Below are 15,628 nucleotides of genomic sequence, written 5' to 3' on the forward strand. Positions count from 1 at the left end.
ATCACTATCAAAATACCAACAGCATTCTTCAAAGAACTGGAACAGATAGTTCAAAAATTCATATGGAATCACCAAAGACCCCGAATAGCCAAGGCAATCTTGAGAAGGAAAAATAAAGTGGGGGGCATCTCACTCCCCAACTTCAAGCTCTACTACATAGCCACAGTAATCAAGACAATTTGGTACTGGTACAAGAACAGAGCCACAGACCAGTGGAACAGAATAGAGACTCCAGACATTAACCCAAACATATATGGTCAATTAATATACGATAAAGGAGCCATGGACATACAGTGTGGAAATGACAGCCTCTTCAACAGCTGGCGTTGGCAAAACTGGACAGCTACATGTAAAAGAATGAAACTGGATCATTGTCTAACCCCATACACAAAAGTAAATTCGAAACGGATCAAAGACCTGAATGTAAGTCATGAAACCATAAAACTCTTAGAAAAAAACATAGGCAAAAATCTCTTGGACATAACCATGAGCAACTTCTTCATGAACATATCTCCCCGGGCAAGGGAAACAAAAGCAAAAATGAACAAGTGGGATTATATCAAGCTGAAGAGCTCCTGTACAGCAAAGGACACCATCAGTAGAGCAAAAAGGCATCCTACAGTATGGGAGAATATACTCATAAATGACAGATCCAATAAAGGGTTGACATCCAAAATATATAAAGAGCTCATGCACCTCAACAAACAAAAAGCAAATAAGCCAATTAAAAAATGGGCAGAGGAGCTGAACAGACAGTTCTCCAAAGAAGAAATTCAGATGGCCAACAGACACATGAAAAGATGCTCCACATCGCTAATCATCATTGGAGACTGACTCCAATTACCAATGGGATACCACCTCACACCAGTAAGGATCACCACCGTCCAAAAGACAAACAACAACAAATGCTGGCAAGGTTGTGGAGAAAGGGGAACCCTCCTATACTGCTGGTGGGAATGTAAATTAGTTCAACCATTGTGGAAAGCAGTATGGAGTTGCCTCAAAAAGCTCAAAATAGAAATACCATTTGACCCAGGAATTCCACTCCTAGGAATTTACCCTAAGAATGCAGCAGCCCAGTTTGAAAAAGGCAGATGCACCCCTGTGTTTATTGCAGCACTGCTTACAATAGCCAAGAAATGGAAGCAACCTAAGTGTCCATCAGTAGATGAATGGATAAAGAAGATGTGGTACATATACACAATGGAATATTATTCAGCCATAAGAAGTAAACAAATCCTACCATTTGCAACAACATGGATGGAGCTAGAGGGGATTATGCTCAGTGAAATAAAGCAGGCGGAGAAAGACAAGTACCAAATGATTTCACTCATCTGTGCAGTATAAGAACAAAGAACAAACTGAAGGGACAAAACAGCAGCAGAATCACAGAACCCAAGAATGGACTAACAGTTACCAAAGGGAAAGAGACTGGGGAGGATGAGTGGGAAGGGAGGGATAAGGGGTGGGGGAAAGAATGGGGGCATCATGATTAACATGCATATTGGGGGGGCATCGGGAGGGCTGTGCAACACAGAGAAGACAAGTAGTGATTCTACAGCATCTTACTACGCTGATGGACAGTGACTGCAATGGGGTTTGTGGGGGGTACTTGGTGATGGTGGGAGTCTAGTAAACATAATGTTCCTCATGTAATTCTCGTTTAAGATACCAAAAAAATAAAAATAAAAATAATGAATGCAATTGGTTGAATCTCATTGATTATTAAGTCCTAGGAGTTCATTATAGTAAAAAAGAAAAAAAAGAAGAGAAGTCAACAGTAGCACAAAAACCCAACTCATTGGAAACCACCCCCACTGGAAGTAACTAGGGCTGACAACTGGAAATAATTAAGAAAAGAAGTATGTATTCTACTTTCCTTGTTTGAGCATTGTTGCAAGGTGACTTAATAGCCCTAGTTTATGAGGGCAAGTTCTTTGCTTTGGAAAGTACCAGCTAATAAACAAAGAAGGAATAGTAGTAATAGAAACTATTTTTGAATCCTTAATAAAATAATTATTTCAAGTAATGATTTCCAGTGGATGAAACCATTAGATGAAAGCCTGACAGGGAACTTTACAATGAAGGGATCAGCTGTAACTATGGGAACTCATCACTTAAAGTGGGGCAACCAGGGTTGCAAGCCTCCTGATGTGATGCAACAGGGTTCAACAGCATGAGCTATGAAATAATCTTGCCAAAAACTTTAATAGAAAATGCAATAAAGGAACAAGGCAAACAATATCAGAAGGAGAATAAAAGAATTTCCACTCTCCTAGGAAAAGACATTGTTATGTCACTGTGGTAAGAAGACAGCCTCCAGAACAATACATTCAACTGATCAAAGACAACTTGCCTAGGTGAACGTTTTTTTGCAAACCAATAAATCATTAACTGCTCTTCATCAAGCAAGAATAGACTGACTCCAATTACCATACCTGAGTGCCAGCTGAGCAACAACAGCCTCACCTGAGTAACCACTCTTACAGATGATGTTAACTCACTTGTGGCCTTGAAAATCTCCAATTCTTGAACTCCACCCTTTCCCAAAGCCCTATATAAGAACATCGGTCTACTTTGCTTGGAGAGACTACTGGATCAGCACCACTTTCCCTTACTATAGTAAGCAACAGAATCAGCTTTATATTTTTTTATTATTGCATATATATATATATATATATATATATATATATATATATATGCCTTTGGTTTTGTCAGATATTGAGAGGGGTCTCATCTTTTGACAAGATAAATTCATAAAGTGGAATTCTATAAAACTGACATGGTTTCTACAAATAAATGGCAGGGGAAAAACTGAGGTGGACTGTTTTAGGTGAACAGAAGCTTAAGAAATACAGCCAAATGAAAGTACAGACTTGGTTTGGGACTGTAAAGGCACAGTTCTGGAGAAAATCTGAAAATCTGGTTAATGATTGGTATTTGGTGGATCCTTAAGCATTCTAACTAGTTTTGTTAGATGTGGTTACATAAGAAAACATCCCCATTTTTTAGAGATGCAAACCGAAGTAGGTGAGAAATGATTTGTTTGGAATGCTTAAAATATTTTCAGTAAAGAAGAAAAGAAAAAGAAGAATGGATGCAGAAATATGGCAAAATCTTAATGACTGGAATCTAGATGACTGGTATATATGTGTTTATTGTGTTAGTCTATTTTTGTGAATTTATGTTTGAAAATTTTTGTAATTAAAAAGAGGAAAGAAAGCAGGCCAAGAAAGAATGGTGAAGCAAGGGAGACCAAAACAGGAATGGTTGAAGAGGTAACAGAAGCAGATGAAAGTAGAAAAACTAAGGGGGAAAGGCACAGTCAACAGTGTCAAATACTCCTGAGAGACATCTTCCTTACCAGTCCCATCTAAAATGGTACCCTGAAGTAAAGAGTAAACACTTCGAGAGTCCCTATTGCTATTACTATCTGCAATTATTATATTTATTTGTTTTAATACTAATTGTCTCCCCCCACCCAGAATGTGAGCTCTGTGAGACCACAGATTTTGTTGGTCTTGCTCACACTGCATCCTCAGTACACATAGCAAGACCTCAATCATCTGCTGAATGAACTGTTTGAACAAATGGTACACAGAATCAGCTTTCTAACAATGTGCCACTGGTTTAAGTAACCAGGAGATGACCACAGTGAGACAAGTTTCTGTAGAGTGGTGGGAATGAACAAATAGGCTGCAGAATTAAAGCAGCCAAAAAAATGGTAGCAGAAAGCACAGACCACTCTTTAAAGAAGCTTTGTGTTGAAAGGATTCAGGAAGATGGTGCAGAAACTTGAAAGGAAGGCCAGCTCAAAGAAACAGTTTTTTTCAACACTAGTGTGTGTTAGTTGAAATGAAGGTGCTAGAGTAGATGGAGTGATGACAATTCAGTGAACATTCACTTATACAGCAAATATTTTTTAACCTTTTTTATTGTGAAGAATAACGAAGTGCAAAAATAAAAACAAAACAAAACCCCAAAGTATACAGCTCAGTGATTTATCACAAAGTGTGTAGCCATCTGGCCAAGCAATATAATACTGCCAGAACACCTCATCGAATGTAACCACTTTCCTAATTTTGCCTCAGGTTTTTGCCATCTAAATACAGACCTTAAAAACTATAGTTTGCTTTTAAAACTTTATAAAAAGAATTATTTGGTACTTATTGTCTCATGTCTGAACTGCCTTTGCTCAACACTACTGTGAGATTTACTCAAGTCATTACACTAACTGTGTTTTGTTCATTTTCTTTGCTGTAGGGCATGATATACCCATGGGCCAAAGGCTTCAGCCAGTTTTTGCATGGCTTTTGAGCTAAGAATGGCTTTTACATTTTTAAAGTGTTGGAAACAAACAATGAACAATAAGAATATGTGACAAGAGACTGTATAAGGCCTGGAAAGCCTAAAATATTTACAGGGAGTCTGTCAACCCCTGCTGGACTCCAATATATGGCTATACCACAATTTATTAATCCATTCCACTGTTTATGATCCAGTTTCCACTTTTTGGCTATTACAAACAATGCTATGAACACCTTTGTACTTGTTTCTTGATGTGCAAGTAACTTGATGCATATAAATTGGGTGCCTGCCTAGAAGTGGGATTATTAGATGAGGTTATGTATTTGCCTTTAGAAGCTAACTGCTTTCCAAAATGGTTCTGCAAGTATTTCTATTTCTTCCAGCTATGTATATGTTGCCACTGCCTCATCAGCACTTTGTATCATCAGTCTTTTTACTGTTAGCTATTCTGGTGCAGATGCAGTTGTATCTCACTACAGTTTTAATTTGCATTTTCTGATTGAGGGTGAGCATCATTTTATAAGTTTATTGGCCACAGAATATCCTCTTTGGTGAAGTTCCTATATCTCCTACCCATGTTTTTATTGGGCTCTTTCTTATTGATTGACTGGAGTTCTTGATATATTCTGGATACAAGCCCTTTGTTGGCTATATATGTCACAAATTTCTTCTACTCTTAATGGAATCTTTTAATGAGAAATTATTAATTTTGATGTAGTAATAATTTATGGATCATTTTCTTGACGTCTAGTGCTTTCTGTGTCTAAAGACTACTATCCTTACCTCAAGGTTATGAAGATATTCTATCTACTCTTCTGGAATTATTTTTGCCTTTTTACCTATGTATATATTTCTAATATGTTTGGAAATGATTTTTGTGTATGTTGTAAGTTGTAAGGTAAGGATTGTTTTATCTTTTTCTATATGAATACCAATTTTTCTAGCACAGTTTATTTTAAAAGGCTGTCCTTTCTCTAGTGCTCTTCAATTTCCAATTATCATAAATTAAGTGCCTATATATGTATTAGATCTATTACTGGGCTTTCTATTCTATTGCACAAGTCTGTCTGCTATATTTGTTTCAATGCCATATTGTCCGAATTACAGTTATAGTAAGACTTGATACTTGGTAAAGCAAGTCTTCCTATCTTGATCTTCTTAAGCAGTGTTTTAGCTATTCTTAGTTTTTTTATTATTATATTAGAATCAGTTTATCAAGTTATACACAAAAAATTTGTTAGGAGTTAAATTTGATTTGCACTGAAACCATGGTTATTTCTTTTCTATCTCTTCCTTGTGCCCAACATGGTAGTCAGTAGCCACATACAGCTACTAAGCACTTTAAATGTGGCTAGCGCAAATTGTGAGAATAAAATACACACTGAGTTTCAAATAAGTATGAGAAGAATAATGTATATCTAATTAATCATTTTTTGATGTTGATTACATGATAAAATGGTATCTTGGATATGCTGGCTTAAATAAAATATATTAAAATTAATTTCAATTATTTCTTTTTAATTTTTAATGTTCTTACTAAAGAATTTAAAATTACATATGTTGTCCACATTATATTTCTATTGGATAACACTGATCTATAGAATCCACATCTTTACAATATTGGGTCTGTCATAATGTGAATATGGTAGAACTTTCCAAGGTTTTTGGTCTTTTAAATTTCTTTAAATAAATTTTTCTTATTTTTTGCATAGAGTTCATGCATAACTTTTGCTACACTTATCCATAGGTATCTGGTATTTTTTATACTCTTATAAAGTTATCTTCTTTAAAAATTCCATTTTCTATTAGTATACAGATATGAAATAATTTTATTTATTGATCTTTTATTAGCAACTTTGCTAAATTCTTATTAATTTCAACAATTTATATGAAGATTTGGATTTTCTATGGACACAATCATGTTATCTAAATAATGATAATTTTATTTCTTCTTTTTAAACCTTACACCTTTCTTCTTTAGCTTCCATTACTATAGTTGTTAGTACATCCAGGACACAGCGAACAGAAGTAGAATAACGGGTATCCTTGTCATACTCCAAATCTCAGATGAAGCATTCAATATTTCACCATTAATGTGAGGATAACATGAGTACTCTAAATCTAAGAGGTGTGCTCAAATTTAAACCATATAATATTGGTGTCATATTAATGAATTTCTTAGTTATTGTTTACACTGTACCCAACATTCTAAAATCTCACTTTTTAGTTTGAAGTATTTATTTTTAAATCCCATCAAAATATATCCACTAGGGAATACTTACTTAAGAATCATAGTCATTGTTTCTTTTCGATCTTTTCCCTGGAAAGGTAGTGTACCAGTGAGCATCTCAAACTACAAAAAGGTAAAATTACCAGAGGTATTAGTCAATAAGTATAAAATTTCAATGCCAAAAGGTAAAAAAGCATCATCTTAGTTACAAATCTTCTAATTTGCTACATAATAAAACAAGTGCTGTATGTTTCTACTAGATTCATTATTGAATGTCTCGAAAAAACATCTCAAACCTTACCATTAACACACCAAAAGACCACCAGTCTGCACTCTGAGTATGACCTCGACGATTAACTACTTCTGGAGCCATATATTCCACAGTTCCACAAAAAGAATATGCCTTCTTTTCATGGTCAATAGATTCTTTACTTAGGCCAAAATCTGCCAAAATAAATATCAAATTCATAAATACCGTGTAATAATTTGCATATGTAAAGTTTAAACTGAGTTCCAATATTTACATTAATTATTGAAAAAATTCTAACCCAACTTTTTGACACAATTATGTTACTCAATATTTGTACCCTGATAAATCTTAAAGGAAATTATATAGGAGAGAATATTTTAATAAACTGAGGATTCTTACCTGTTAACTTGATGTGACCTTCCTCATCAAGAAGTATGCTGAAAGAAAAAGTCAGAAAATCTTTTCAAACCACTAAATAGAGAGCTATAAAAGCTAAAACTGAAATTACTTTGTTAATCAGATCACCCAATCATTCTAAAATACTGCTGTAGACTGTGAGAAGACAAAGGTAAAGAAGGAAAAAAAATTTTTTTGACACATATGTAACAACCTTCAAAGGCAAAGCCTTATAAACTTGTGTTAAATGAGCCAGGGAGCACTTGAAAACTATTAGGAAAAGAACCATAACCTATACTCTTCTAAGTTGCTCCTTAATGCCTTTCTGCAGAGGTGGCCTAACTAAAATCGTTAGTGCTTGCCCAACAGACATAGAGAAGATCCACATATTTAAGTCAAATGCATTAGAGTTGTCATTCTTTTGGTCATTTTTAAGGCAGGTGACTCAATCATTCTTTCCTAGCTTTTTTTCTGACATGACCTATCCAATTCTCTTCTCAACACACCTTCCTCACAACTCCTTGTTTTCACTGACCCATCCCTTCACTGTATATATTCTTTAGTGTTTTCCATCTTTCTCAGTAAATTGTGGGCTCCTAGACTTTATTCGTCTTTTGGCTTACTGCCTGCCAGAGACAGACAAATAAGAAATGTATGTTGAATGACTGTGGCCAGTCTACTAAGGGCCAATAAGGCATTCTAAATAGTTGGGGCCTCTTCTCAAGGGTACTGTACACCATAAAAGGTTTACATGCACAGAGGGTAGAGATAATCAGTTCCACAATTTTATAAAACAGTTTAGAGGGAAAATCATGATAGAGAAGAACAAAGGGACAAGACACAGGTTTCTGGCTTTAGCAAATACTTGAGAGGTTAATGTCATTAATTAAGGAGCTATAGAAAGGGTTAAGTACTAAGCTCTAAGCAAATAATTATACTTCTGGACAGGTAGGTATTTTAGTACACTGACCTGAAAGGCCAAATAATAGACTGTTTTACTTATAGTCAAGGCTATTCCATAATATAGGCATTTCATGACTTTTAATGTAAGTATAAAAATGTGCAAGCCAAATTTTGTTAAAATACAATTTCACTGTATCAAAATCCTACCAGCTTTTCTCTGTTAACAATTTAACTATGGTTACAATAAAGTTTTCCACTGAGGGTAATTCAGAAGGGACATATTTTTCAAGTCTCTTTCATAACAAAGGACTTGCTTTGAAAAAATGCTAATCTTGATTATGCTTGATTATGAAGCTAACACATTTAGAGAATATAAAGGGAATTATTAGGTATGGTGGAAATCATCCTTCCTTCTACCTGATAAATACATGAAAGACAGTTCTAAAAACAAAATAAACCTCAAATCATTCTTGGTAATTTTGAGAGGAAAAAAAGAAAACATGGCTACAAGGGCATTTTATATCTTCTATAGCAAATGCATTCTTTTAAGATAATCAAGTCCATCCTTTAATCTCTGAAAGAAAAAGCCAATTGCATTACTCTCAATATGCAAAGTTTCCTTACAGTCCTATCTACATTTGATCTTATTTGACCTGTCAGAGGTCAATTATATATTTATATATAATTACATATAATTTTATGACCAATGCTGATATAATGGGCTACAATACATGCAATTAAATGATATAAAACACTAACACATATTTTTATTATGAGTGTTTAATCTTACATTTCTAGCAAATATTTTCTTCAAAGGATTACATGGTTGAATATTTTTCCCATAAGGAATTATATTTTATGTCACAATAGTTAGAAATTGGGAAAATGATGAGAAAAAGTCAGTAATTATCTGGGAATAAAAGCAGAACCATATGAAACTCACCCAAAAACAAAATATATGAAAAAAATGTAAAATGTGAAAGTATTAACAATTTCTAAATGATCACTTAACAAAATTCCAAAGGGGCATTTTCTGTTTCCTGTTGCAATATATAATTTAAATTGTGCATGTAACATTTTATGTAAGTAACATCTAAATTCTTGATAGAGGTGATGGTTGCACAATAGACTATAAACCACTGAATTGTACACTTTAAATGGATGAATTGTATAGTATGTCAGTTACATTCCAAGCTGATTTAAGAAATTCTAGATAGAGCAAGGCTTTTGTTTATATTCTCAAAAAAGGAAAAAAAGCCTTTCTCACTCAAAGTGGTAAATAATAAACAATGACAAATTAAAACGCAGGAGTGTGTACAATTAAATAATATTAACGTCTTGATAACTGCTATTATAAGAGCAATGGGAAATTTGCTCAACTCCCACTTCAAATTTGAAATTGTGGATAAGAAAATTTTCAATAAATGGTATTTGGAGGAAAGCATTAGCTCTATGCCATCCCACATACCAAAAAAATTTCTAAATGGAGTTAAAAGTAAATTAAGATCATGAAATTAGACAATAAATATCTGATTCTAGGTTTGGAAAAGCCTTTCTAAAAATAAAAATCATGGAAGAAATCACAAAAGAAAAGTTGGTAGATCTGACTGAGAATCAATACTTGTGTAGGCTAAGATAAAGTTAAAATCGAAAGATGAACTACAAAAATATATTTGCAATATATGTCAAATGGTTAATTTCTTGATATGTAAAGGTCTTTTAAAAATCAATGGGAAAAAATAACATTTCAAAAGAAAAATGAGCAAAGGCCATGAACAGAAAAAAATCACACAAAAATACAAATTGCTGGTAAACATATGAACATAGATTTCAACCTCATTAAAAGTCAAAGAATGCAAATGAAAGCAAGACAACATTAACAGAGATTTCAATTAATAGATACTTAAAAGCATGAGAATTCATAGTATTAGCTGAAATGTGAAGCACAGGCACTCTAATGCAATGCTTGTGGTAGTTCTTTGAAGTGATTTTACTTTTTATTACCTCCTAAGTAATTATATTATATTGTATTCAACTTAGTAGCATGATTTCTTACTTTTCTGGTTTTAAGTCTCTATAGATTATTCCCAGGCTATGTAGATGGTCTAAAGCAAGTGCAAGTTCAGCCAAGTAGAATTTGACATCTTCTTCTGTGAACATCACCTAAAATAAAATAATTTTTGTCTTTATTTTCTTTTTTGTTTGTGATTTTTATTTAAAGTTCTATCCTAGAGTTTAAATATTCAACAAATTATAAATGTGCTAATTACCTGTAGTTTTACCCACAATTTACTTACGAAAGCAATTTGCAAAAATGATTGAAATCAGTCAACTAATCACTTAGTAAGTGCTAAATAAGCACTTTGGAGGAAATAGTTTTGCATTTTGTTAAGTAATAACTATATCCAGATTATATCATTGTTGCCACACCACAGTAACATCTTAGAAATGAAAAGTTATCTTTAAAATGCACACTGAATTTCTACTAATAATTGTTTAAGGATATCTTGTTGCTGTATTACTGCTTTTGAAAAACTGTAACTGAAAGAATCAGGACAAAAACCAGACAGTCTATCAGTTAAAGTTCTACTTTGAAAACATGCAAAAAGTAGGAAAAGGAATCTTCGGCTCTGGTTCTTCAATGTAAGATTCTTGTGCCACTAGAGAAAATATGATAAGTGTAATATTGAAATTTAGCAAAGGTTTAGTTGAAATAGGATTCATATATTAAAATAAGAGATTAATTACATACCTCTTTGGATAAGCGTGTAAACAAATCTCCTCCCCTGAGAAAATCCAAAATAAGATACAACTTCCCTTCAGTCTGAAAAGCTGAATGAAGAAATGAAAATTTCCATTTAATGCACCATAGTTTATTTTTTTAGGCTACATTAGGTCAAGTCATTCACAAAGGAATTTTATTTTTAAGAAAATTAATGGTTATATCATAGATATAAACTTAAAAATTTTTTAGATTGAAGAGTAGTTGACATATAATACTATTTTAGTTTCAGGTGTACAACATAGTGATTTGACAATTATATACACTATGAAATGTTCACCATGATAAGGGTAGTTACCAAAGTTATCACAATATTACTGACTATATTCCTTTTGCTACACTTTTTATCCCTGTGACTTACTTGTTTTATAATGGAAGTTCCTACTCCTTTATCCCCTTCACCTACTCCACCCACCTTCCCATCCCCTTTCCCTACGGCAACCGCCAGTTTGTTCTCTGTATTGATGAGTATATTTCTGGTTTGTCTTGTTTACTAGATTCCACATATATGTGAAATCATATGGTATTTGGCTTTCTCTGTCTGACTTACTCAGCATAATACCCTCTAGGTCCATTCATGTTGTCATGAATGGCAAATTTCATTCTTTTTAATGGCTGAGTAACATTCCACTGTGCATATGTACCATATCTTCTTCATCCATTCATCTATTGATGGACACTTAGGTTGCTTCCACATCTTGGCTATTATAAATAATGCTGCAATAAATAGATTTTTATTTAGAAGATAATTACTGATTTCTCTTAGTTTCCATGTGGAAATGTTAAATGCAATCTTTCTTATTATAGAACCACTAGAACATTTGTTAGATTTTATTCAGGCAATAGTCTCTCAGGAATACAATAGTTCTAAAATATGTGACCAAGAAGAAAAATTCCCAACAGGAAAAGACTTAATTAACCATGAAGCAAAATAGAAGAACCATGTCACTAACTAGAGAAAAAAATGTGGGCTTGTTAGCTTTAATTACATATAATAAGAATCACTATATCTTTACCCACTGAGAAAAAGCAAATATGCCTTTGGGGAAAGGAAAGGTGGTAAAAGTTTCAGGGCACTGACATTAGGGATCTTTCTTGCTTTTAAGCTGGGCTAACATGTATGGACTATAAAATGTTGATACATTATTATTATCTACTATATACTAAAAAAAATGATTATTACTACCTGTTCCTATGGCTACCAATCAGAAATTGTAATGTTTAAAAGAAACACAAGCTAAGCACAATAAAAGCTTCTGAAGTTTGTCTAAGAAGTAGTGGCTTAATTTCCATGACTTTACTTCTGTGTATCTGTTGAACACATATAAATATATGCAAATAAATATTTATATACATTAGTATACTTGAATGCATTCAGGGAATGGGGGATGAGGTGAGAAGTGGTTCATAACTTACCATAATGCAACTTGACAATAAAAGGATGGTTAACTTCTACCAAGATATCACGCTCCATTTTTGTCCGAACACGGTCTCGAACTATAAAATATTGCACATATGGCTACATTGCAATAGCTTTCAGAGACAATTTTTAAAGCAAAATCTCTTAGGTGTCTACTTTAAATAAAATTTTTCTTATATGTGTAAAAAGTGAATTCACATTTTTATACATATAAATAAAACAATTTATAACTCTGATTTCCAAAGTTAAGAACTATGTTTTTATTAAATTATATAACCAGTTGAAATTGTATATATTGATAAAATCTGTGCTTTAATTAAAAAAAGACAGCATATTAGATTTTGGCTTCATCATCAAATTTACAAGTATTTTAATCAAAATTATGAAAAATGGCCAAAAAAGAGCAACTTTTTAAAAACAAGGCTTCCCAATGAGATATTAAAACACACAAAAACTAGAATTTCAGTACCCCTACCGACCCTACCAATTCAATTCAACATTCATTAAGCACCTATAAAATGTGGCAAACATGATGAAGAATGGAAATACCCAAAAAGGTCTATTTTGAGGGAGAGAAGAGGGAGAGGAGATACCTGTGGTGCAGCTGAAAACAAAGGTTTTTTGGAGCTAGAAAGATGGGGATTCAGATGTGTGTAATCTTGAGCAAATTACTTATTTAAACTCTCTAAGCCTCAGTTACTTCTCATCTATAAAATGGGGATAACACCATGGTACCTTTGGGGGCTGTGTGACCATTTGAGGTAAGATTTGGATATCTCAGAGCCTGGCATATAAGAAATATTCAATTAAATGGTAGGTTTAACACTATGAATATGATGAAGGGATGAAATGATTTACTACCAGCAATAAAAGTATAGGGATTCAGAGAAGGGAAAGATTAGTTTTACTTGCTTAGGAAGGCTAGAAGGAAGAGGTGAAGCTAGGGACTTTGAGAGTGGAATTTAGATGGGTGGGCAGGATTGGACCTAGAGAAGAGAAGTCCAGATATTGAGGACCAGTGCAAGCAAGGACACGGAGGCATGCATGACAAACAAGAAGGAACCAAATCAGTGTGGCAACTTGGGAGGTATAAAGTACAGAGGATCCAGATTCTTGGCAATGTGGAATGCCAGTACATATTTACATATGACCCATAAGCAAAGCTCTCTTTTACCAACCAAAAATTTTCTGAGCAAATTCTATGAGCCAGGCACTGAGAGACATAAGCACAAATAAAATAATTTTCAAGAAGATCACAATCTGGTAGGGATGACAGACAAGTAAATAAATGATTAGAATACATTCTGATAAGTACTCTTGTGTTGGTAACTCAATGGATATAAGAGGTGAAAATGGTTATTCATTGAAGTTTAAATATTTTTCTGTTGTATAATAAGGATAAATCATAAATGACTCTTATTTTTCAAGCCAGAGTGACTAAATGGTTGTGGCAAAGATTAAACAGAAAGAATGGAAAAGAGTCTTTTGTTGGGGGAGGTGGGGACAAAGAGGAAGAGGAGTTGGTTTTCTTTTCAATTAAACGTGACCACAGACATTTAAAAGGCAGAAATAAGATCCCTGGGAAAAATAAAGAAGCAAAAAAAAAAAAAAATCTTATGTTTCCCACTCTACCAGCTTTCTACCCACAACTAGGAGGTTTTGGTGTCAATGACTGAAAACAGGCAAACCAAGAATAGGAATTGATTGCTCCTGATGTCTATCCAGCTATGTGTTTAAATGACTTCTCCAGCTGGTGTATCAAATTCAGTATAAATCTCTGATTTCACTATCTTGTCCTATCACTACAACTCTGGTGTCTTATATTCAACAGGCCCTTTCTATTATTTATGTGAATGAGGTTCATCACCTAGGCCTGTTGATAATCCTGTTCCAGTCTAACTCAAATCTACCCTTTTTCCACTGCTACCCACACAATCTTGGGTTAGGTTCTTATTACCTTGAAGCTGGATTCCAAATTATTACCTCTTTCAATAATTATACAAAGCTTATAAAGCTTATCATTTAAAAATCACTTCTCTGCTCAGTAAGCAGCAAAAATATCCATCAGTATATCCATCTTCTGTTATTCTATCACAATGAAAAGAACAATTATTTGAGAGTCAACAGCTTTAGTTTTTAGTGGCCATGTTAACAGCTAGATGAGTTACCTTGGTCAAATCCTTTCACTGCTCAGGGACTTCCTGCTTTCTTTTCTATAAAATGAAAGGCTAGAACAAGATGATTTTCTTTCTCTTCTGATTCTCTTGTGTGATGGTTTCCTTATACATAACACTGGTGAGACCTCATTTAGTTGAAAATGAGCAGTGACATTCATTTACTAAAGAATTCCTTCATTTTGTCTGAGCTAGGACTGTGTATTAATTCTAGCTTAGTTTCTTTTACTTCAGTAAAGACAGAGTGATGAATATAAATTATCTTACATCAGGTATTTTGATTAGGATATACTGGTTCAGAAGAAGGCATGTTTTATATTGGTTAAACTCTAAACCTTAAAATAGAATTTGTTAATACTGATGCATGTTGGGAAAGCAACTACATTCCTCTGAAATAATTTTTCTTACACAGTAGTTACTAGCTTTTAAACCCTCCTTGGCTTGGACATGAGTGAACAAGAAGAAATGCTGTTTGTTTCTAGGATTATGTGTTAAGAAACTGTTTTAAGCAATGGCTTACAAAACCTTTTAGGTCCATAGACTACTTACTGTATTAGGACAAAAGTTCCTGTAAATTCAACCTAATGCTATTGATTTCTATTTGACCCCATTTGTTGTATTAATAGGAACTTTAAAATGGAAAGAGACTTCTGGTTAAACATGGATGCTTTACTTTGTATTGTTTTCCAAAAACCCACTGAAATTACAATAATGGAAAAATTATGCATAAACTCACAAGGACAAAGAATAGGAGAAGAAGCAATAGCAAAAGATGAGTAAGTGGTAACTCACACAGCAAATTGGAGAAAGCTAAAATCTAAGCCTAAGGGAAAGAAGCCAGTGAGAAATAAGCAAATTCTTACCATAGAATCCTTTGTGATTAGTTTTTTTAGTATCTCATTGTTAAACAAGGAAAAGATAGCAAAGGATCCCCAGACATTTTGAAGAAAGGCTCTAAACATGAAAAACAGCTACTGAAGTAAACAGAAAAAAAAGGAATAATGGGAAACAGAGACAATATAAATAATAAAATAAAACAAAAATCAGCTTTGTAATTTATATCCACCAAGAGAACAATGAACACATGGCAACTGTGAAACCGAGAAGCTTTAAGAGGTATAAAGGGGAAGGAACCAGTGTCTTCAACAAATTTAACTACAAAATA

The 15,628-nt window shown here is 33.6% G+C and overlaps 1 protein-coding gene across 4 annotated transcripts in view; it reads right to left on the bottom strand.

Annotated features, from left to right (window-relative positions):
* RPS6KA3 (ribosomal protein S6 kinase A3) overlaps positions 1-15,628 on the bottom strand; it is a 123,858-nt gene that overhangs the window by 44,325 nt on the left and 63,905 nt on the right. For all 4 annotated transcript variants that reach the window (XM_037020465.2, XM_073227929.1, XM_037020462.2 and 1 more), the window contains 6 exons: positions 12,286-12,366; positions 10,840-10,919; positions 10,144-10,250; positions 7,188-7,225; positions 6,840-6,982; positions 6,591-6,661 (listed from right to left, as the gene is read on the bottom strand). In XM_037020465.2, coding sequence (XP_036876360.1) covers positions 6,591-6,661; positions 6,840-6,982; positions 7,188-7,225; positions 10,144-10,250; positions 10,840-10,919; positions 12,286-12,366 — 520 coding nt within the window. The remainder of the gene's footprint in view (positions 1-6,590; positions 6,662-6,839; positions 6,983-7,187; positions 7,226-10,143; positions 10,251-10,839; positions 10,920-12,285; positions 12,367-15,628) is intronic.

This window comes from Manis javanica, chromosome X (assembly GCF_040802235.1).
Source record: "Manis javanica isolate MJ-LG chromosome X, MJ_LKY, whole genome shotgun sequence".
NCBI lineage: Eukaryota > Metazoa > Chordata > Mammalia > Pholidota > Manidae > Manis > Manis javanica.